The sequence below is a fragment of the Helianthus annuus genome, chromosome 14 (genome assembly GCF_002127325.2).
Source record: "Helianthus annuus cultivar XRQ/B chromosome 14, HanXRQr2.0-SUNRISE, whole genome shotgun sequence".
Classification (NCBI taxonomy): domain Eukaryota; kingdom Viridiplantae; phylum Streptophyta; class Magnoliopsida; order Asterales; family Asteraceae; genus Helianthus; species Helianthus annuus.
Genome location: NC_035446.2, coordinates 76,753,267 through 76,778,257, shown reverse-complemented (window position 1 = coordinate 76,778,257; position 24,991 = coordinate 76,753,267). Strand labels below are relative to the sequence as shown.

The 24,991-nt window shown below is 35.2% G+C and overlaps 2 protein-coding genes across 2 annotated transcripts; one reads left to right on the top strand and one right to left on the bottom strand.

The window, feature by feature from the left end:
• The first annotated feature begins 279 nt into the window (after nt 1-279).
• Nucleotides 280-3,445, top strand: LOC118486501. Its single transcript, XM_035982985.1, has 3 exons — nt 280-395; nt 1,602-1,825; nt 2,970-3,445. Exons 2-3 carry the CDS (start codon nt 1,690-1,692, stop codon nt 3,443-3,445), a joined length of 612 nt encoding a protein of 203 aa, XP_035838878.1. The 5' UTR covers nt 280-395; nt 1,602-1,689.
• Nucleotides 3,446-12,123: 8,678 nt separating this feature from the next.
• On the bottom strand, nt 12,124-24,378 carry LOC110908459 (myosin-6). Its single transcript, XM_035982721.1, has 38 exons — nt 24,244-24,378; nt 23,172-23,315; nt 22,819-22,968; nt 22,573-22,728; nt 22,301-22,359; nt 22,027-22,186; nt 21,524-21,673; nt 21,279-21,415; nt 21,040-21,186; nt 20,844-20,945; nt 20,577-20,634; nt 20,376-20,477; nt 19,860-19,897; nt 19,519-19,645; nt 19,240-19,410; nt 19,036-19,167; nt 18,843-18,952; nt 18,715-18,775; nt 18,442-18,619; nt 18,166-18,371; nt 17,654-17,773; nt 16,620-16,718; nt 16,286-16,492; nt 16,043-16,182; nt 15,806-15,911; nt 15,687-15,710; nt 15,534-15,605; nt 15,203-15,373; nt 14,987-15,121; nt 14,713-14,886; nt 14,529-14,624; nt 14,366-14,436; nt 14,184-14,283; nt 13,243-13,299; nt 13,035-13,091; nt 12,877-12,957; nt 12,531-12,610; nt 12,124-12,420 (listed from the first exon to the last, which is right to left on the bottom strand). Exons 1-38 carry the CDS (start codon nt 24,376-24,378, stop codon nt 12,306-12,308), a joined length of 4,428 nt encoding a protein of 1,475 aa, XP_035838614.1. The 3' UTR covers nt 12,124-12,305.
• Nucleotides 24,379-24,991: the final 613 nt, after the last annotated feature.

Here is a 24,991-nt window from a genome sequence, read left to right as displayed (position 1 = left end):
GGATGTTACTTTAGCAGCCCTTAGCCTTAAGGCTTTAGGATGTTACAAAATCAAACGTTAAAACTGCAAACAGGGCCATAATCGTTACAGGGCCCATAAAATTTTTTAAACTTTTTACATGTATATAAAATCTGTATATTTTTTGACGAATTTTTAAAGGGCCTGAATTTATGATAAAAAAACGTAAAAGGGCCTTACCAAATCTGCTTTTAAGTAGCCCAATCCAATCTATTTAAGTTGTCCAGTCAATTAGAGTATTAAACCCAACCCCAAAAGTGAGGGCGTTATAAAAAGATACAGAAGCGATGCACAGGTCACTGGGGTTTGAATCCGTGAATCGAATTGTGGGCAGTGGGATTTTTAAGTTTGACTTGAGACTTGAGATGTTCACCTAGGTATGGAATTCTAAAATTCTTGTTTTACTTTAAGTCTTAAGTATTATTGTGTGATTTCATATGTTTATGGTTTGAATGTTTTTTTAATATGTTTAGGGTCTGAATGTTTACTTAATATGTTTAGGGTTTGAAATTTGAATGTTTATTCTTAATTTTTTGTTGAAACTTTGATGTTTAATTGTATGTATATTTTTGTCTAATGTTTAATTGTATGTTTAGACTTTGATTATTTGAATATATTTTTTGTTTAATGTTTAGTAATTATGTCTCTCATTTCTAAATACAAATACCTATTCGGCTATTAAAAACGTAAAAAGAATAAGCTAGAGGCAGAAACAAGAAAGGTGGGTGTAAAACAAAACCGTATATACAAGTTTTTCTCAAAAGAAATAATGTGCATGTGAATGTGGGTGAAGATGATGTTAATGTGAATGTTGATGAGAATGAAGATAATGTTAATGCTAATTAGATGAAGCTAATGTGGTTGAAGATGATGTTAATGTGAATGTTGATGAGAATGAAGATGATGTTAATGCTAATGTAGATGAAGCTAATATGGATGAAGATGATGCTAATGTTAATCAGGGTATTGATATTTTTGATCCTATAACTTGGGGTGGGCTTAATCGTAACTTGATAAAAGAATTGGTTAAGAAAGATCCAAAAGGAGATATGAGTGTTGTTAACAGTCACTTGGATAAAACCAGAAGACGATTTTCTAATATCATGTATACTGGAATTCTATCAAATAGGGAGATGTAGGGCTGTAAAAGAACCGAACATTCAACGAACAGTTCACGAACTGTTCGGCGGGAAGATCGTTTACGTTCGTTCAATTAATAAATGAACGAACATGAACAAGAAATTTCATTGGTTAAATGAACGAACATGAACAAAGCTCTCTTTCGTTCGATTGTGTTCGTGAACGTTCGGTAATGTGTTCATGAATGTTCTACGATCATTCATTTTCCTTTGTTTATGTTGTTCATAAGAGATTTTTACGTGTGTGTGTGTGTGTGTGTGTGTGTATATATATATTATATAGGGTTAGGATCATGTGAGAAGTAGTAGGCTAATTGAGAAAGCTCTTATTTACATTACTATCCTTTTTATGTTCATATCTGAGAACGAGAAATCTCTACCTTCAATCAAAGATCCTCAATACGATCCTCCTGATTTGTGATTTGATTCTTTTATACGATCCAGATCTGGTACGGATTCGATAATTTTCTGAAAATCTTCGATCAACTTATCTTTTGCCCTTTATTTAAGATCAACATAGCTTTTTGTCTCCATGGATTCTACAAGTAATGATGAAGTTGGATCATTATCGCATTCAATGGATGAAGTAAACAGTGTTCAGATCTCTGTGCCTTCCGTTAACTTTGATCACGATCAGCCTTTTTGTGTGAACGGTTTCGAACAGCAAGGTAATTTCAAATTTCATTATGTCGTCTGATAATATATTGAGTTATTTTTTTGAGATTCAGTATATTCATATGTAAATTTATGTATAATGTTACTTAGATAAGTGTGCTTTTTCATATTTGATGTATGTATAGATGTATTATATCTTCTGTTTGCAAAACATTAGATGTTTTGTTATTTGTTTTATTAAGATGTATGCATAGATGTATACTAACGGAATATGTTCTGTTTGTAATACGGTATACATATGTGTATATTTGTTTCTGTATACTAACTGAATACGTACTGTATGTAATATATTTCACATACTATACACATGTGTATATATTTTGTCTATTACTAATTGAATAGTTACTGTTTGTAATTAATCATAGGCTATAGATATTTGTATGTTATTTGTTCTAGCTTTTACAATAAATATGTGTATAGTAATTGAATGTTTACTGAATGAATAGTTTCTTTATGTAAATTTTTTATATACTCATGTGTATACATGTACACTAACTGTATAGGTTCTGTTTTTGACTCACTATACACATGTGTATACAGTGTTGTAAAAGTCGCTAGGCGGTCCCTAGTCGGCCGACTGGGGAGTTGGGAGTAATCGGAGTACTCGGAGAGTACTCGGGGAGTACGCGGACATGGTAAATATAAAGAAAATTAATTGTTATATATTATTTATGTGTTAAAATAAGCATAATTCATGTTAACTGAGTATAATTTAAAATGAAACATGATTAAAGTTCAAATATTCTGAATACAAGTCCGACTAGTCTGAGTACAAGGCCGAGTAGTCCGAGTACAAGGCCGAGTAGGCCGATTTTGACCGAGTTTGAGCGATTAAAAGTCAACAAACCACGTTGACCGCCTAGACCGACTAGGCCGACTAAGTCCGACTAGGCGCCGACTAGGCCGACTAGGCACCGAGTACTCCCGAGTAATCCCGAGGCCGACTAATTGAGACCGCCTAGGAGGAAGTCGTCTCGGAGGGGGTCCGAGGACCGAGTACTCGCCGAGTACTCGGCCGAGTAATCCGACTTTTACAACACTGTGTGTATATATGTGTACATAAATATAGTAACTAAATGTTTTCTTTTTATCATGTGAATAGATATTGTTTTCGTAATTAATTTTTTTTTCATGCAGATTCTATATCAAGTCATGTCTATGAATTCCAAGTGGTTCAAGGTATTGGATCCCAGCCTTTCCTCCTGAAGTTATGCAGTATACAGGAGCTAGGTTTCGTTCAAGAAGCTATCATTATGTATGAAAACTATGCTGAGCATGCTGGTTTCAGTACTCGTTTAGGTACTACATTAACAAACAAACAAGGTGTAATTACAATCAAATATATTTTGTGTTCTAAAGCAAACAAACCGAAGGATCAAGAGGTTGACTCAGGTTCTTCAAACTCTTTATCAAGGCGCACAAATTTCAACGTTACGGATTACAAATCTTTAATACAAGTTAAGCTTGTCAAAAATTCCACAGATTATAAAGTTTATGAGTTTGTTGATGTACACAATCACGGGCCTATTTCTAAACAATTTAGATTTGAGCAAGAAAAGAAGGAAATTGGATGTTGCAACAAAAGAGTTTATTTCCAATTGTCATTTGCCTAGTGTCGGGTCAACGAAAGCATACAAACTTCATGTGGTGTTAAAGGGTGGGCATGATAATGTTCAAGGTACACTTACGGATTAATTACAACCGACTATTCATATATGTATAGACATGTTTTACAAGTTACGGTATAATTATACACATATGTATACTTTAGACCTGTTTACAATCTAAGATGAACAAAACAGTTATACATATAATGTAGACATGTTTACAAGCTAAGATGAACAAACAATTATACATATATGTATACTGTTGACATGTTTACAAGCTAAGATGAACAAAACAGTTATACATATATGTATTATGTAGACATGTTTACAAGCTAAGATGAACAAAATAATTATACATATATGTATAATGTAGACATGTTTACAAGCTAAGATGAACAAATAATTATACACATATGTATACTGTAGACATGTTTACAAGCTAAGATGAACAAAACAAATATATATATATATATATATATATATATATATATAGGGGGAGGTTCATTTGAGAAGAATCTTCTTAAAAGAAGAAAAAATTAATTAATCTAGACCATATATATTTTTGATCAATCGTTGCGAATCAAGATTGCATTTTTGTCAACTTTTAATTAATGTTCTAATTAATAAGGGTAGTATTGACATTTTGATGTAAAATATTAATAAATATCTTGAAGAGTTACTCAATTCTTATTAATGCAACCATAAATTTCTCCTTCACCATCATTAATGTATTGGCTCCTACACAAATTTTATTAGAAGTGACAAAATTATTTAAAAGTTTTGTGTCCTACACAGATTTTATTACGAGTCGCAAAATTATTTAAAAATATTTGAGTCCTACACATTCTGTATCCTACATCAAAATATTGTTTTAATGGTGTATGAAACGTTGAAAATGTAAGATCATGTGCAGGATTATTTTTATTGTGTAAGATGCACAACTATTTTATAAGATATGCTCATTAAATGATTAGAGTTCATTAATTTGAATAACAAAAATAAATAATAGACTCATTAAATTAAATGATTTGTTCAAATTACCTTTATATCCTTTATTCTTTTTATTCTTAATTTTTAATTCTTCTCATTTGAACTCTCCACTATATATATATATATATATATATATATATGTATGTATATATATATATACAGTTTTAAATATTATAAAATTATACGTAAATAAAAAGTTCAGATACGTAAATTAAATTAACCGAAAAAACTGAACCAAATAAAAAACTGGTGGGTTGGTTAATGGTTCTTTTGAAAACCGAAAGTAGCAGGTCGGTTATGGTTATCATTTTTTCCATACCTACCATAACCGAACCAAACCGACATGTAATAAATCTTTGTAGCATTTAGGACTTTTCACCATACTTTTAATATTTGATGTTTTTGACTGAAGATATTTAGTACTTATCAGTTTTTCATACTTATCGGTTTTTCATATCATTTCGTGGTTTTGGTTAAATGTTTGTTTGAATTTATGGAATGTATCATATCACTTTATTTGAATATTCGATAATAATTGGTATTAATATTATAGATTATATGTATTTTTTAATGATATGTAATATACGAATATATACAAATATGCAATAACAATTTATTCCAAGTGAAAAAGAATTAAGCTATCTTTAGCTAAGCTAAATACACGGTTAACCACCCATAACCGACCCGCTATAATCGATCGGTTATGGTTATGGTTATCCAATAACCGACATCGCGGTTATGGTTATGGTTTTTGGTCAAAACCGACCCAAACCGACCCATGCACACCTCTACTAACCTATGGAACCGATTTTGTACATTGTGAAAATAATTGCAACAAGTACCGTGTTGTGGCGAGGGGGATTACATAATGTTATACACTGTAAATGCCTAACAAAAGAAAAAGAAGCGGACCATAAACAACTGATTACAACATTAATTATATATAATTTACAATCAACGTACTAAAGGTGTAATACATTTAACCCTATTCTATTTTTTTCTACATTATTCGGGTCTTCGTAACGTGTACAAAGCATGTCAATGGCAAGCTGCCATTCTGCCTGTTTTTGTCGAATGCTACTCCCTCTTCCTGGTAACTCGTTGAGTTTCTCCATGATTCAATTGTAACACCCCGTGTTCGAAAGTTAAAGTCAAAGTCAAGATTGAAGTCAAAGGAAGAAAAGATTGCTAATTGCGATCTGTTACTCCTTGCTCAACTACTGTTTTGAATTCTTTGACTTGTAATCGAATCTTTATTTTTATTTGCTTTAGTTGTATTATGTGGAGTATCTGTGAATAACCGAGGTTTAATCGCATGTTTTGTTGGTTATCGCTTATCGCATCGCAATCATATTCGCAACTCGAATTATGCGTTCTGGATATTGTTTTACGTGTGTGTGCTATTTATGTGTTACTTGTGCATGTTTAGTTATGTTTATGTCTGTGGTGATTTATCGAAACGCAATCGCAACTCTATCGAAATCGAATCGCAAACGCTAAACGCCAGCTATAAATGATGATTGTATGTTAGATATCGTATTTGTGTGTTATTATTAATCTATCGCATCGCTCGCTCGAAACGCATCGCAACGCTCAACACGCGAATCGAAACGACAAAACTCAACACGCCGGACACCAGGATCAAGTGGCCAACCGATCGAGTGGCCATCCGATCGGATTGCCATCCGATCGGGTCGTCATCCGATCGGTGACCCATCCGACCCTGCGCACTTTCCTCCTTTGGAAACCCTATAAATACCCTCCTGTCACATCATGTGTGATGTCACAGCTCTCTCACTCGACCAGCTCGCTCAAGCACTCATTTCTCTCGATTTCTCGCGATTCTTGTAAGTTTTCAACCTAAATCTTGTACTTCTATGATCTACACAAACTTCTTCATCTTTTTCACGTTTGAACCTTAACTTTTAACCGCGAAATCAGTGGATTTGAGGTGTTCTAGGGTGATGTCATCATGGAGTTCTTATGAACTTCAAATTTTGGCCTCATTCCACCAAGAACAACTCGGATCTGCAGTATTTCCACATGATTAAACATGGTTCTCACATAGATCTGAACATATCCATGGATAAAAGGATTGAAAGATGGTTTTCCAACTTTCTTTCAACTTTTTTACACTCAATGCACTCAAAATCGATAGAATCGGAGCTCGTTCTGAACCTCTACTCCTTCTTAGTGATGTGTTGGTTCAAGATCTGATTTCTATCAAAGAGACAATCGATTTCGGGTTAAACATGAACCACTGTCACGAACATGTAAACTGATTGGACGTGGGTGATTCCTGTTCGATCGGATCACTTGGGTCATGATGAGGTTCCCATTGTGTAGCACGTTGTCATACCGTCTCGATCAAACCGCAAAACTTTCCAAACTTAACAAATCTTCAAGTTGCAAAAGATCAGGTCGCGGGACGGATTGCCGTCTGATCGGATTGCCATCCGGTCGAACCGTAATCCGTTCGGAGTGCACTTGGTCTCAACACTTAACGATTTTCAACATGTTCAATGTATAGTCAGATCTAACGGATTGCCACCCGATCGGTAGACCATCCGATTGGATGTTAATCCTGCTGTAAACTTGTTCTCTGATAAATACCTCGTCGAACGGATCGTCATCTGATCGAACCGCCGTTCGATCGAACGACCTGAAAGGTAGAGATACTTCTGTGTTTTCAAAATGCTACAACGAAAACTTTAAAAGACAAGCCATCATACACAAACACATCCTTACCAAACAAGGTGTCAATCCGACCGAATGGCAATCCGATCGGATGATCATCTAAGCAAATAGTCATTTTTATCGAAACCAAATATTGTCACAATATCACTGTCACCAAGGTAGAAACCACAAACCGCAAACCATTATAGACATGCATTACCCTAACTCTCAGATGAGCACATGTTCATCTTCATTGAGACCTAAAATTGTCACAAAGTCACCTACACAAAAGGTAGAACTAACAAAGCAAATAACATCTCAGATGAGCTGATTCTCATTGTTATTAACGTGACAAAAGCATAAATCTCATTGTTTAGAGCGTACCACAACCTCTAAATAGTTACAAAAAACCGTACAGGGTTTACCAAATGCAACGGTCGATAAAAAACAAAAAGGATAACCACGGTCTCATCGAAAACCGATAAGCTAAACAATCACCATCATGTAACCGGATACCCAACTGTAAATGACGAGGAAAACAAAACGGTAAATCCTAACCAAAAGAAAAAGATCACCAAAATGACAATCGTGTAACGAGCTAAACAGCTGAAAACGGCGACGGTACCAACCCGGAAAACCAAACGTGTTAGCCAGATTAAAAAGCAAAGTTCTACCACAACGTGATGATCGGTAGCCAAAGAAAACAACGACCATTGGTCTAGCGACGTGGCGAAGCTTGAGATTTCCGACCGGGGGTCGAAGACGTATATACCAAAAATTTCTATAAAGCCGAGGGTAGAAAACGTATATACCCAAAAATTTCTATACGAAAACTACATACTCTCCACTACTGAGTGAAAGGTTCGGGGGGTCGGCCGCCCCCTCCCACCCCCACAAAGCTACACCCTTGTCGACGTGGAGTCGGAGCGGTGGGGACGGTGATGGGAAGGGTAGGTGGAACAGTGGGTGTAAAGTGAAACAGAGAAATGACAAAGCATTCCCCTTAAATACCAAACCAACTCATAACACAAAAGCAATGTACAACAATAATAAGCACAAAAAATCACTGAAGCATAAAGTACAATAACCTAATGCATAACCATGTCACAAATATATAATATAAAAATAAATTACACCAACACAAAAATCAGTTAAGAACATTTGTTTACTATTTATAAATAAACGAGTATTAAGTCCCCTGCATTGCGGCGGGGGCGTAAAACCGTGACAAATAGCATTAATGCGACACCACCATCAGCGACAATCAACACTAAAGTTGCGGTGTGTTAATGCGGAGAAATTAGACCGAAACGCAAAATATAGAAAATAATAACTAAGTCGATTTAGGACCCGCACGTTACGACAACCTATCAAACAAGAAAAATAGACAATGTAAAAACGTTGAACCACACATGCACCGTTCCACCATGTTAACTCGCAAAATTTAGAGCGTAGTGTAAAACAAAACGTAAAAGGGTTGAACCACATACGTACGTTGCGCCGTTTTTAACTCGTAAAATTTAGAATGAAACGTAAAGCGGAAGTTTTGAGGAGTATATAAAGTATAGGGGACCAAAGTTAAAAGTAACAAAGTTGTGAGGTTAAATTGAAAAAGATGAAAACTTTTGGTTGAAAGTAAAAAAATCAAAGAGTTATGGATTAAAAGTGTAATGTTAAAAAAAAATTTGAGAAGCCCTCAAAGCATGAGGTACAACACTACTATGCTATAACTTGTTGCTAAATTATAATATGTAAATTGCACTAGCACAAAAATCATTTAAGGACATTTTTTTACTTTATGACATGTATTTTTTAGAGTTAAATGCCCGGATAACCCTGTGGTTTGCCCTTTTTTCACTTTTAGTCCCTAACTTTCTAAAATTACAGCTATAGTCCCCATTTTTGCAATTTCGTTTCCGGATAGTCCCTGGCGCGGATGAGGGTTACTTTTCTTAGTTAAGTTGATGTGAAATGACTATAATGCGCTTGTTATTAAAAATTAACAAATAAAATATAACGGTCAAAAATTAAAAAATAAATGTGGGCCCCACCTAAATTACCACCCACCTCTTCTTCATCCCAACACCCCTGCAACCACCCACCTCCACCATCATCTTCAACCTCATCCACTGCCACCATCACCCTTCTAACTGTAACCCAACTACTCAGAGTATTGAAAAGATGCTTTCGTATCCGATATAAACTTCGGATGCTTAATCAGAGTATTGAAAAGATGAGGCACATGATTCACATATTCCACAACTCGAGCACCACCATGACCATTAAACACACCAAACAAACCAATTATTTCACCGTCTACACAATCGATTCTCGCTTCATAGAAATCCTCCATTGACGATCTCTTTCCCAGAGAACTTGCAAACCCGTAGCGAAGAAATTTATAATAAAAAATAACTTGTTTTAAGATGAATCCGCAACAGGGTTAAGATCAATCGGCGTGAATATGTAAAGGGGATCGGAAAACAATAAGAACACAACGTAAAATTATGCAAACAATATTGATAATATATATGTGTGTGGATAGAAATTTGTTACATGGTTGCGCCTATCAATGTTGAGATCTGATCCCAAAAATCGGAGAGAATATGATTGATAGGATTCAAGAAATATCATTATCTAATGTATAAGTTGCCCTTCAGTCTGTGAAGTTGCACAAAGTTATAAAAGCTTGCAAACTGCCGCAGTTTGTGATGGTGGATGTGCCTGATTGGTCTGAGTAGTTGGGTTACAGTTAGAAGGGTGATGGTGGCTGTGGATGAGGTTGAAGATGATGGTGGAGGTGGGTGGTTGCAGGGGTGTTGGGATGAAGAAGAGGTGGGTGGTAATTTAGGTGGGGCCCACATTTACTTTTTAGTCTTTGATGTTATGTTTTATTTGTTAATTTTTAATAGCAAGGGCATTAGAGTCATTTCACACCAACTTAACTGAGAAAACTAACCCTCATCTGCGTCAGTAACTATCCGGAAACGAAATTGCAAAAGTTGGGGACTGTAATTTTAGAAAGTTAAGGACTAAAGGTGAAAATATGGCAAACCACAGAGACTATCCGGGCATTTAAATTTGTAAAGAAATAAAATTGCAATAATTAAAATAAATTACAATAACGTAAGTACATTTGAGAGTTTTTGACAGTGTTTACAGTATGGTTATAAATTTTTGAGCGTCTTTTAGCGTTGTGATTAATTAAATTAAAATATCTACCAACTATTTTCCTACCATATGAGGGATAAAATGGTAAAAAAAATAATAAAAATAAAAGGGGTAATAGCGAAACTGGCCAAGACTTGGTCAACTTTTCGAAAATGGCCAAGTCAAACGTCTCCATAAGACATTTTCTCAAGACTGAAACGTCTCAAAGAATAGCCACCCACCGAAAGCCACGTGTCCACAAGTGCTGCTGAGACGTTTCAGAACTCTGCTGAGACGTTTCCCAAGCTGAGACGTTTCAGAACTTTGCTGAGACGTTTCCACCTGTAATTCCTTCATCTTCTCCGACGAGTCCTCCGGCCAGCGTCACTTTCGTCGTCCAACCCCTCCACCACCTCCGTTAACCTGCAACTCCTCTCCAACGATAGTTTAACAGTTCGGCAGGGACGACGGACTCATCATCTTCATAGTTTTTTCAAAGTCTGCGAAGAGAAGTATGAAGAGAGATAATGTTGAACATAAAAGAGACATAAGAGAGAAAGTAGTGGTGATGAGAGAGAAAGACTGTCGTGCACTTGTGGACCCGGGCGGAGTTGTTCAGGGCCGGCGGAGGTGTTCAGGGCCGGCGGAGGTGCTCATACGCATTGAGAAATAAAGAAGATGATTTGAAATTTGGGAATATTATCTGTTTATTTGTTCAGACGATGGGGTGGAAGAGGCTGAGGAGTGGTTGGGTTTTTAAGGTGGTGGTGGTGGCAGTGGTAAGGCGGTTGAAGAGAGAGAGAGAGAGTTGAGAGGGAGTGAAGAGACAGAGAAAGGGAGTGGGGGTTGTAGAGAGAGAAAGGGAGTGGGGTGGAAACGTCTTAAAAAGTTAATAGAATAGAGAGAGAAAGTACATGGCAGACCTATTCACTGCCACTGCTACACTCTACATTTAAATAATCACATGCTTCCAAAAGTGGGGTTGTATACATGGACACGTGTCTTTTGGTGGATGGCTGATGAGGAAACGTCTTTGAGACATGTGGGAATTCGTGAAACGTCTCTATGAGACGTTTGACTTGGCCATTTTCGAAAAGTTGACCAAGTCTTGGCCATTTTCGCTATTTTCCCAAAATAAAATTTATAAACTGCCTCAACAGCTCTATAAAGGTAAAAATAAACGGCTAGTTTTTTTAATTCCCCGCCTCCCAACGGTAATACCTAGTTTTGGGTATAAAAACCCGGTTCAGGCATAAAAACTCGTTACAGGTAGTAAAAATAGCCAACTTCACATTTTTTTCGTGTACTATTTGAACTGGTTTCGGGTACGGGTATTGGACTAAATATGTGTGCTCTATATATACCCTACAGGTAGGTCTGGTTACAAGTGTAGAAAACCCAAGTATATTTTTTCATGTTCGGGTTCGTACCCTTTTTTTTTTTTTACTTTTTTTTTTTTTTGTTTTTTTTTCGCCCATCTCTAATGGGAGGTATGGTAGACGTTTCCTTAAGTGGTTCGGATGTTGGACAATATTCTGATTGTTTCATTACTTAGGGCTAACATAGAAGGACTAATGCATACATTAACAACCTTTAAAACCTCTAACCTACACATTAATCACACTTTTCACACCATCTATCTACACAAGCATATGTATGATGAATAAAGTAGTATATTGCATAATTTAGAACACATTTTGATATATATCTCCAAGATGATATACGCACCTCAAGTCCGGTAAAGATAATCATATTCGATTTTAATGTTATACGTACGTTCTAGGTGTTTTTGACTCCACTTTAGGGTGTTATACACAATTAAGTTTAAACTAATTACGGATTATGAAGAATATGTTTTGCATGCTACATTGCTAAAAAAACTAATCCGATATAACGAATAAAGGTGGCGAAGGTTAAAATCCTTCTATACTCTACATGAGAACACCTATAGATTTTACAGATCTAGCTTAAAGGATGATTTACACCTTAAACAATCAGGAATCTATCTTAATCTACAGGAAAGAAAAAAAAAAAGCATACAAAAGTTGAATTACTCTACTAAAAATTTAAAGTCGGGATTGTCTACAAGATAACAAGTAGGTTTCATCTCTGCAAAATCCTTTTCGTGGAGGAAGTTGACAAGATCGTCAACCGTAAAGGGAATGCTGCAAACAGAAAAAAAAATAATAAAAATAAATTAAAAACTGTAACTTTGTCCATGATCAGTCTGTTATAAATGTGGATATGTATGGCCTTATTGTATGCTATTGCTTACCAAGGATCGTCTTCCAACAAAAAAGAGGTATTATCAGCATTCTCCAAGCCTTCTGTATGACCTTTTAAATCGGAAATAACCTGCATAGAGCTGAGAGGATGAGAAAGGATCGTTGCAAAGAGAACAAACAATCAAAGCAAAATAGTAGAAATGGGTAAAAGCAGGTAGGCTAAGGGGCGGGTCGGACTTTTTGACATTCAAATTTCAACATAGTTGACCTGACCTCCTTTTACCTGAATTGGCCCAATTAAAAATAAACGGGTTGGAGTTCACACTTTGGGCAAATACGGAACCTCCAACACTGGAGAGTAAAAGGAATAACCGATGATTACAGTTTTATTCTTACCGTCGGGTCTACACTTGGAGTTTTGTAAATGTCATCCGCGTAGTGTGTGCAAATTTTGTAAAGTTGTTGAACATTTAGAATCTGAAACATGGTTACCAATCATAAAGAAAATGCCATATGGATACTAGTTAAAAACATACATGAACAAAGAGACTTACAGGACAAAGCTCAGTTATGAGGTGATCATACTTAATTTTAGACTTCTGATGTACCACCTGCAAAATATAAATGGTAGAAACTTTTATATACCATAACAATTTGATTAACCGTTAACAAAAAAACGCTTTCCATATGAATAACTATACTTTTGTTAGAAAGCATATAAAACTGCATCTTAAGTGTTTCTAAGCAATAACAGAAGCATACCAGGAATCCGACTGCCTGCCTTGTGTGCTTAAGTTCCTCCCATGACGAGTCTGCATACTGATTTAATGAAACTAGTTAGAACTGTATATTTTATTGCAAATTAAAGCCATATAAACGTGTACAAACTAGAGGTGGTAATTTTGTCTCATTTATATGTAAATGGGTCGATTTGGATTATAGTGACAATGACGGGTTAAATAGGTTAACTATAAAGAAAATGGACCAAATGAAACAAATAGGTTAACGTCATTTGTATTAGTGTGTATGTATTATCTATATTTGTATAGGTTTATTTTAGGATAGATATATTTTGTATATTTTTGTAATTATCTCCTTCCCAGTAGCTGATTTCGGTTACATGTATCTTGTATATATTTCGGTTTATGCTTAACGAGATTCAATAATCCTTATAGACACAGGTGCCTTTGAAAATGGAATCAAATGCATAAAAACCTCATATATCACATGATTAAAGAAAGTTCAAAATTAATGTCATTGTAAGACCACCTGTAGTGGGGCGGTATTTTTAAAAAAAAATTGGAAAAAAACGCCCCAAAACGCCCCACCCCCCACTACACTAGGCGTTATAAGGCTTTTTTTTTTTGAAAAAAAATGGGGTTAGGCGTTTTAATTAAAACGCTGAAGGTGCATTGGGCTTGAGACTAGTAGTTTGACTGGCCAATCACATAATGACTAGTAGTTTTTTTTTTTTTAATTCTAAAATTTACACACACACACACGATTGCATGGGCGTTATTGGAATAATGCCCCACTACCCCACTTTTGCAATAATGCCCATGCTGACTGGGATGACATGTGTCGAATAATTCCCCATGGTGGGGGCATTATTTTGTTTTACCACTACACATGGTCTAATGTAATATTATTGTTTTGTGATCTATTTAACAAACTAATTAGGAATTAAAAACAGAAAAGAATACCTCTTCTGTGGCATGACTACACCATAGCTCTAACTCAGTTAACCCTGTTTTTAGATATTCCCCATGGCTAAATGAGCAGCATTCTCGACGTAAAAGAAGGCTATTGGTTTCATAGAAAGCGCAATCAGTTTATCCAATAATTAAAAGCTTGTCATATATACATCTAAAAAGACAAAATCTACCTGTTAAATAGCTGTACATTAATGTAAGCGAAAACTTGAGCAAAGATCTTTTGATCAAGAATTGTTGGCACCTGAAATAATCATGTTTCATAGGATCAAAATAATAATAAGGGTGTAATTTCTGATCGTTAGTTATGTAGTAAAACTATACAAAATAGCATACATGGTATTCTTCCAAAGTTTTGAGCATGCCATTTAGGGATTCAATGATGTGTTGCCAGAACATAGATGGAGGAGTGTTACCTTTTTCTCTTGCTGTCTGAATTGTTAAGAAAATACAAAAAAGATGAGCACTATAAAATGTAATATTGGGATGAAAAGTCATAAGAAATTAAAACCTTGTGTACCTGGATACAACAAGAGATATGTTGTGACAATTCCTTCTTCAAATTGTCACGAACGAGTCCATATATTTTTTCAACGTAAGCAGTTAGTTGCATCTTGAAAAGAAGAGCTGGCTGCTTGCCCTCCACTTGGCGGACAATTTCAAGGTTGGAATATGACGGGGATTTGCGAAAGCTCTACAAACATCAATCAAGAAAGCTTCAAATATATATATATATAAAATTCACAAAACAAGATATTGTTATTTATAAATGACGGATAATTAGAACTCGATACCTGTGCCATTCTTCCAATAAATGATGTTGGCTGGGGGGGTTTCCCTGAGGCAGAACTTAAACTCTTTTGAATCAAAAACAGCAATGTAGAGGTGGAAGAGAGCCAATAAGCCATATGTTTATTGTCTTCCTCTTTCTGGGAATTATTAAATTATAAGAAAAAATAGTTTTGAATTTTGCAGGAACATGATTACGTGTTAAATATATGATCTCTCACCTGTATTGCAGCACCAAACACAGTGATAAGACGATCGAATACGTTAGTTCTTTCTGCTTCAAATACTTTCCAGTGTAGAAGGCTTTTGTATATGACATATGTAACAACTGGTTTCCCATTGCTGAACCCAAGGTCTTCTGTAGTTGCTTTGATAAGTTTATCAACATTCTCCTGTATCATAAATATATACACAACATACAATTCATTCATGTAATTCAATCACAAGTCTCTATTTATCTAATTGATAAAAAAAAAAAAAAAAAAAAAAAAAAAAAAAAAAACAGAAAACAAAATGACAAGTGAATTAATTAACTCAAGTTCAAACACGTACACGGTGTCTGTCAATAGCTGATTGTCTCAAATTGCTATCAAATCTCTGCATAGATGCGCCACCCTGGTGATCCTGCAAATTATAGTATGATTGTCCTTGAGATTACTTAATTAGACAACGCATTTTGGAAAGTGACGGAATCTTTTGACTTACAAGGTGGTGGCCGTTTTCTTGACCCTACAAGGCATTGAAATATAGATAATAAGATATACTTTCTACATGAATTTCAAATGGGACTTTGCTAATAAATACATTGTGGCATTATTTTTAACCTTAGATGAAAATGAGAAACGCCTTTTGGAAGCTGATGATGTCAGCATGACTTGTTGCCTCAGCATCTGTTCGTCGTGCTCCAGCTCATTTATCTTTTCTTGAAGCCTTATGAAGAAAACATGAAGAACCAGATAACCAAACACAAGTTTAATACTTCATATTTAAAAAGCACAGAAGATGTTTGTGCTGATTATTTAAGGACTGAGAAGCATGCTTAAAGTAATTATTTATATAACCTTTGCGTTGTGGCTTGCAGCTCAAGTATCTTTGTTTCTGATTCGGTGATCTGTTTTAACCTCTCTTCACTTAACTTATTGCTCTCTTCATATTTTTTTTCTGCTTCATCAACTTTCTGTTCCAGTGAACTAACCGTACCCTTCAAGGGTTTCAAAAAACATGAAATGAAATAAATCAAATTGGGACACTGGTCAGCAACTACAAAATAATCAATTAAATATGTTTGACTTCATAAACTCTACCTTAAGTTTCTCATTTTCAGCAGTTAGCTCATCAACAATCTCCTTGCTTGAAGCCTCTTTATTCGCACGCGCTTCCTCAAGTTCTTTCTTTGCAGCCTCTCGTTCCTTTTCCAACAGTTCTTTAGTTTGTTCGGATTGTTCTTGCATCTCCTTTATAATAGACTGCCATTTTGCATTTTCCTGATTTTTTGATTCCTCCAAACCAGACTACAAAAGTAACAAGCGTAAGAACCATGCATGCAAACGATAGTAAAAATAATCTGGACGGGAAAATAAACAAAATGAGCACATAATTACTAGAATACAGTTAAATCAGCAGCATACAAATACTTACTCTAATGCGCTTCTCCACCTGTAATCGCCACGTCAGCTCTTCAACCTCCTTTTCCAATTTCGATTTGGCTTCTTTTAGACTATCAGTATCCTTTGCTTTCTGCACAACAGAATAAATTTTTAAGCTGTGCTATTATAGTAATGTGTGATAAGATGTATGTTCTTTTCACGTCATAGTTATCAAATACGCTAGGCGCACTCTAGGCGCATAGGGCTCGCCTCTCGCCTAGGCGAGAAGCGCAAAAAAAGCAGGGCCTGAGAAAAAAAGCGCAATCAAATAAAAACATTAAAAAAACAAAGTTATGAACCGAAAAAAGCCAAATCCTCAAATTCCAAAAGTTTTCAAATATCATAAACCTTAAAATAAAACCAACATTATTATGAATCACCAAAATATCCCAAAACCAAAACTGTTAAGACTTGAAAACAATAAAGTTCAGACTTCAAAAAGTAAACAAAATTCAAAACCAAATGTTCTTCAACTTTAAAGATCATCGGAGTCGGAGTCGTCATCCACAGCAATTGCCTTGTCTTTTCCAGCAGCATACACATACGTGTAGTATTTTTTGCCAGCAAAGAACTGTGAATGCTGTGGATACGTCTTATTTGTTATATACAGAACATGAATGAATGTTATATAAAGATAATATATATCTCTTAACTTTTTGAAATTTAAAATATATTTAAAAATATATACAGATTTGATGAGATATGATTCTAAAAGATTTAAAATTATCTGTAAATATAATCTGGGTTGTTTAAAAGATAGGGTTTTAAAAAAAAATAACGTTGCTTTTTTATCTAGGAGACAAAAGCGGTGTATGGTCGCCTTGGTCGCCCAGGTCGCCCAGGCGATCGCTTTTAACAACAGAGTTTCACGTGATTGTGCCGTTCACAGATTTAAATTAGATTCAGAGGATCTGCTGAACATAACTGTAGAAATTTCAGTCTGAATTAAAAAATTAATTAATACAAACCAAGGTGTTTTTTCAAACAATTTCAAGTGGAAACATGAACTATGAGAAATACAGTTACCTGTCTAAGGAGCCTTAGTTCTTTACGTGCCAGTCTCGCTCTCCAGAATGATTGACTGGTTATTGTGGCTTTTTTCAACTTACAAAAACGGTGTTCCGCCAGATATTGTCGGCATTGTGTCTGCAAGTTGTTCATAGAGTGTATAAGTTTGAGAAAAATTCATTATAGTGCATTATACAAACATTTGATTACATCAATTTAAAATAAAGACAGCCCGTAAAGGTCATGACAAATCTTACTGAATTACATATTAACCTATATCATTAACAAACTATGAAGATCTTGGTAAATTTCAATTCTCAAATGTCAAAAATGTTATAAATAACAATAAAGCAGATTAGGATGTATGTCTATAAGACATTAGACGTCGATCTGCATTTATAATCTTTAATCAGTCTCATTTTGGGAATTTGGGCCTACTACAAGATCTTTAGGGATAAAAAAACTATTTAAGAGGAGAAAAGGATAATGACTCGTCAATTATTTCTAAATTAATCACCAATTCTAGTAACCTGAAGGATGACGGCTGCTGTTTCACGCCTTTTATAGCGATACTCATTTCGTGCAGCCATTCCACGCATTCCATTTTGAATCTTGATAGCCGAAGAGGATAGAACTTTGAAAGCTTTCCTCTTGAGAAACATACGTCCATCTTTCTGAATTCTTAAAGAAGCCACTTCTCTCTTTCGGGACTCATAATGACGACGTCCAACTTGCCCTGAAATCATTTATTATGAGAAAAGAATATCAAGTTCATAAAATATGCTGACGATAATACTAGTATATACCTCTACACATGGATTGTAACTGTATCGATGAAAACTTTAATGAGTTAAACTTCTTGCGTGCGGAATACGTGAGAAATTTTCTCTGAACTTTGCTAGCAGATCTTCCCAAAACTTCACTTCTGCGAGCATCTAGTTCTGCCATCTGACCAGCTCGTAGAAATACTTTTGTTTTACCAATCTGAAACAGTTTAAATCAGAAACATCGCAACGGTGAGATTATTCTCACAATGAATTCTGGGCAACACAAGCCAATGATTCCACATGCTAAGGTACCTGATAACCTTGAAGATTTGCCTTCTCTAGAAGCAGCCTTGAAGTTTTGATATCGTCATCGCTGCAATTAATATCAGATAAGTTAAATCTGATTCCAAACAGCACAGATAAAAAGTCGATGCAACCACCTTTTTTTCACATCATCTGGTGAAAAGATTTTGAAGCGGCTAATAAACTCTTTAAAAGGTTTACGAGTAGGAAACCCAGCCATGCTGATCCTAATCGCCTCCATAACTCCCTGTATGACATGAAGTTGTGGACTTAAACATATGTGTGTGTTTAATATTGGATATATGATAAATCCAAGGTGTACAAACTTACACCACACCGTAGTTGTTGCAGAATGTTTTGATTCTCAAAGATAGAAGGCTTTAAAAGATTGTTCGGTTTCACACAACGAATGTAATGTGGCTCTGTGTGACTGAGTGTCTCAAGCAATGCTTGTAGTTGTTGCTGTAAATAAGACAAATTAGAAACTGAGCTGAAATTTGATGTATGTAGTGTTGTATCAAAATAATATTGTACCTTAAACCGTGTACCAATTGATGAGAACTTTGACGCTTTAGACGACTCTTCTTGTGGAGGTGGGAATAAGTTTGATACAAAGGAGCATTTTGAAGCATTCAAGAGTGCCTGCTGCTCTGCGACAACATAGTCCTTGTTCTTATCCAAGAAAAACTCGGTTTGATATGTGACCTGAGACATATCATTGTAAAAAAAGATATCATGTTATATTGCCGTTCTTTAAGTATCTTTGGGATTTGAAATTTCGTAATTAATATATACAAAACTAAAAATGGTTACCTCTCCAGCATAATGATCAATGGTAAATGCTGAGTTGGAAAGCTTTGGCTTGCTAAACCGTTTATGATCTTTGAATGTCTGGAAAAGCTTTTCCGCAAAAGTTTCATGTGTAGATCTTGGAAACATACTACATAGGGATCACAATTTAAGGTTAATTCAAGGCATATAATGACTATGTTCTAAGTTCTAAAATTTCCTCTAAAAGAAATATAATGGTCCATAGGCCAACAGGAACGAAGAAGGTCAACTTTAATCGAATTGATGACGTAACACCAAGAAGGAACAACAACAAATATATAAATTTCTAAAAGTCATGCCAGTTTTATGAAATGTCTACATACCAAGCCTCGTCCAAAAGAGCAAGGATTCCTCCTGGTTTCTATAGCAATGAAAAAAAAAACAGTTAGATTAATAGAGGGGCATGATACATACTGCAACATTTTTACGCAAATAAAAGATCTGCATAATAGACTATTAAATCAGACACGGTAAGCTTTTCGTACCAATGCACAAGTTGACAATGTTAATTAGCAAACAGACTTCACTATTAAATATTTTAAGCACATAAAAGATCTGCATAATAGACTTAAATTTTTTGTTAATAGCAATCATAGCGAGCGCTATAGCGAATAGCGTAGTGAAGCGCTCATGTGTTGCTATATAGTGGTAGACGATTTTTGTAATTTTTTTTTTTTGATAAAATATACATATTAAATATTTCTTAATTTTTCTTCTAGTGTATCGCTAAAAATGAAATAGCGCTCGCTATATCATCGCTATCGCTACGTAGCGTAAAGGTAGCTTGTCGCTATCGTCCGCTATTGCTATTGTCAACTATGCTTTAAACATGCACAGACCTTCTCAATGAGATCTAGAATATCTTGATTGTCCACAAACTCTATATAACTCCAATCGATTTCCTCCTTAGTATATTCCTCTTGCTCCATTTTGAAAACATGCTGATGAAATAAATTGATATACCCGCTATCAGCTCAAACTGGTATGCTTGCTTCAAGAATTAACAGCTTAGTAATAATTTATAATTCTTATTTACAAACCTGATTAAAATGTTGCTGAAGTTTCTCGTTAGTCAGATTGATACAAAATTGCTCGAAACTGCATAGGTCGTTATGTTTTATATTATCCCACTTTAAACATTCAAATCAATAGGATATATAACATGATAGGATATAACACAGTAAACTTAAGAGTTGTCAAAGTAAAATAAAAAAACTATCGGTTCAGAAACCAAGGTCTTTCATGCAGTGATCTGCAAGATATAACCTATGATGAATGATGTAAACAAAGGCGTACCAGTTAAGCACCTGTTTGTCTTGAAACTTTCAAATCCATAGATGTCGAGGACTCCAATTAAAGATTTTGACTCTGGATCTTGACCAATAGACTCATTAATCCTGCCTACAATCCTGATTCATGCAATAAAGAACATGAGATATAGACCAAACCGAAAGTAGTTAGAAAAATGACACAATAGCAATCTTCCATGCAGATCAAGTGTACCAGTCAAATAATCTTGTATAAACTATTTTCGCCAAAGCATCTCTATTCAAAGCTGCAGCCAAGGGATCAAGCGATTTTTTGATGCTCTCATCACGAGTTACAATAACACGTTTGCAAAAGGAATCTTGAAGAGCCGCCTCATCACACCTAAAATGACATGCATATCACAACATTACATTTGTTTATAAAGATTTATAAGATAATACCTAAAAATCAGATTTAGTAAAAATAATAGTTACATGAAAAGTTCTGCGGCAGTTTTTAGATGAAACTTGGATTGATCATCCTTAGGTTTAGATGAGTCAGGTTCTTTGTCCTTGACAAATTCAATATTGCCTAGGTGGAGAATTGCAGCCACAATACGAAATATAGCCTCCTGTAAAAATGGAAAATCTTTCGTTGAGGTTTTAACCAGGTGATTCATAAATCATAAGTATAAGCAACCACACACACACACATATATATATTCACACACACACTATACCTGTTCATCAGAAGAGATTCCAACAACATCCATAGCCTTTCTTGTTGCGAGATATTCTTTAGACTCATCCACCCCACTCAATTCGTAGCAATTTGTTTGATTAAGGTAGTGAAAAGTCTGAGGCTTACCCAATTTGTACTTTTTAAACACCTGTGATGCACATATAAACTGGTTATAAATGCTATGATCTCAAGAATGCGCGATTGTGTCGAAGATATTTTCCAAAGTACTAAAATACAAGAGAAAAAGCACAAAGACATAATAAGATAAAGTTACATACAAATAAAACTCAAAATGTTACATCACTACATTAATGCTCCTTTATAGATGCAACCTCTGACTTTGGCGCATACCAGATCAAATTACTAATACTCCACAATAGTTTGCACATAACGTTTTGTTTCAATATCCACAGGTATGAATCATTTGCTTGTCTCCATTGATGAAAAATAAATATTAAACTCCAAAAAGAAACAAAATGCATTAATGTAGAAGAATCTTACATCTGGAGGTGCTGCACATATCATATAAAAACAATGATAATTTCTCTCAGGGTCGGAAAGTTGACAAACACGTGATCGCTCCAGCAAATAAGTTCTTATAGCAGCTCCAGAGATCTTTCCGCGATCATTAAACTGGATTTCGACAAACTTACCAAAACGACTGCCATAAAAAACCTTCAGTTAACGAAAAGTACTTGACCAAAAAGAGGATGCATTCAGCTTTGACAATATTGCCTAGCTTAAACGAAATTTTCACATGTGAAGGTGTAAGCACCTTGAGTTATTGTTTCTGACAGTTTTTGCATTCCCAAATGCTTCTAGAACCGGATTAGACTGCCAAAAAATGTGAAATATAATTAAACCAAACTTCATTAGTATGGAAGCACGCTTTATATTCATCATTAGCTGCATGCACCGTATACATAAGTTTATACTAAACTTTGTATATTTCTCGAATGTATATTAAAGAATAAGCATCAGTAGTGGTGCTAAAGATTAGGATATCAAAATATAATATTACATAACTTTCAAATGAATACTTCTTACTTCTAGAACTTGCTGTTCCACACTCCTTTGTCCCTGAGCTCCAGGGCGACCGCCCATATAGGCAAGATACTGCATAAGATTTTTTGTGCTTTCTGTTTTACCTGCTCCACTTTCTCCACTAACTAGAATTGATTGGCTTATTCCTTCATTTACCATCTGCCTGCATTCATACAAATCCTATCATAAATACAACATTTTTTTAAAAAACTGGTAGTATATCAAAGACAAACAACAAGAGTACAACACATGCCTGTAAGAAGCATCAGCAATAGCATAAGGATGTGGACTCAGTTCCCCAAGGGCTGCCCCTTTGTATTGCCCCATCATATGTTTGTCATATAAATGAGGTATTCTTTTGAAAGGGTTCACAGCTATCAAAATGTTGCCAGTATAAGTCTGGAAAACAAATACATAGGTTTATCTCTAATATGAGTTACTAAAAGAATTCGCAAATTGCAAAGGGGGTATGGGTTTGTGGGAATGAGGTTAACACCCATATGTGGAATCCTCCATACCTACATAAAGGGTGGGGTTTAGGAATCCATACCTCATTCCCATTCCACCCTGTTGTCTAACTCATACTTATGACATATACTCACATAAATTTCATCCATATTATATCGACTTTTTAAATTCTCCAGAACACCAGGCTCATGGAGATAAGCTAGCTTTGTCATATCATCCACTCCACATGAAGGAGCCTCCGGATCTTTAGGATACGCTTGGGCTGATTTAATGACAATCTGCAGGAGGACATAAATGCATCAGGAAACCATAAAAAGAAGTTTATTCTTGTCAAATATCATTGTGATACAAGTCAACTCAGTGTATTACAACCAACCTTTTTTATGCCAATTTGTTGTGTCAAGTGATGTTGCATTTAGTATGCCAGTTCAAAAAACCCGAAACTAACGATATCCTATTAAATATCAATGTCCATTAAAGTATTGATTTTCCCCTACCTTTTGACAACTACAAACCAGTACAACATCTCCTAAGCGAAAGCCTTTGAGGCGTGTTCTATACAAATTTCAGATGTTGAACCTCTTTTCCAATTCAAGTAAATATCACTACAATTATTTGGAATTTGTTATATTCAAATTTCATGTATCTATATTTTTGTTAGTTTAAGGAAAGAGAAGTAAATGATGCCCTTCTTAACGTTAATGTCCACATTTATTTTTATCTTTCCCACCTCTTGATGAGGACGGTTTCTGTTATTACGGGTACATGCTAAAAGCTAAAAGTATTTTGGAATCAATCAACCAATGCAAAACACTATTTGCCTATATTAACCATGAACGGTGGACTACATGCCCTTACAGTTAGCCGTCCCGATTACCATTAAAATTGTTAAAATACCATACGCAACACTATTGAACCTCTATGAATCGTCATCATTAACGGTTCCAGGGATATTTAATCGATCATTATAATAGTTTATCGACATGTTATACCTGTATAAGGTAAGAGTTAGATATCCCGATTACCATCAAACTGTTGAAATACCATACACAACTCTATTCAACCTCTATGAATCATCATCATCATCATCATATATATGGTTTCCATACTAATAATCACTATAACGTTTTATCGACGTCTGTAACGTAAACTGCTAATAAATTGTTATATAAATCTAAGAACAAATTCAGCAAAGGAGAAACTTACTTCTTTCCCTGTTGTAAGCTTAACTTTAATATCAGCACCTTTAATTTCCAAAACATCACCATCTATCCAAGCTACCTCAGGATCCTCCACCCAAACTTGAGACCCCACTATTATATTTGTTGCAACAGCCTGCATAACAACAAAGTGTATAACCTCAACATGAACATTAATCAGCACAACATACATAAACAACGATGACGTCATCAACAAATTTACCATTTCGAAAAACAAGCAAAATCCAGACCAGAAAAACCCTAATTTCGGCGTTCAAAGCTGGAAGGTTGCCAAAAACCACCCTAGAAACGTAGCTGTTTTGTTGTTTTGCGAATGTACATAAACAACGTAGATAACATGCATCCGGATCGTTCAAAGTGTGTTTAGGGTTAATAAAATGATGATTGAATCAATGAAGACGTAGAATTGGGCGGGATGATACATTAAGGAAATGTTGCAGAGGTTGAGATTATTGAACAATGACCTCCGGCAACGTTTCCGGCGACCCATACATTAATATTTTGGCGGAATTTGTTATCTCCGATGACGTGTTTTGGGGTTTCGTATTTTGTATTTCTGAAGAACAACGAGACGCGACCCAAACGAACAAGGTGTTAACGACTTCGTAATTTGTTTTCCGATTCTGCCCTTCTCCCGGGATTCTGTTTTCACTGTTTGTCTCGTTCGACAAATTTACAAACTCACCCCCTTAAGTTGTATTCTTTTAGTTTTTGTTGTTACGTAACTTTGCATA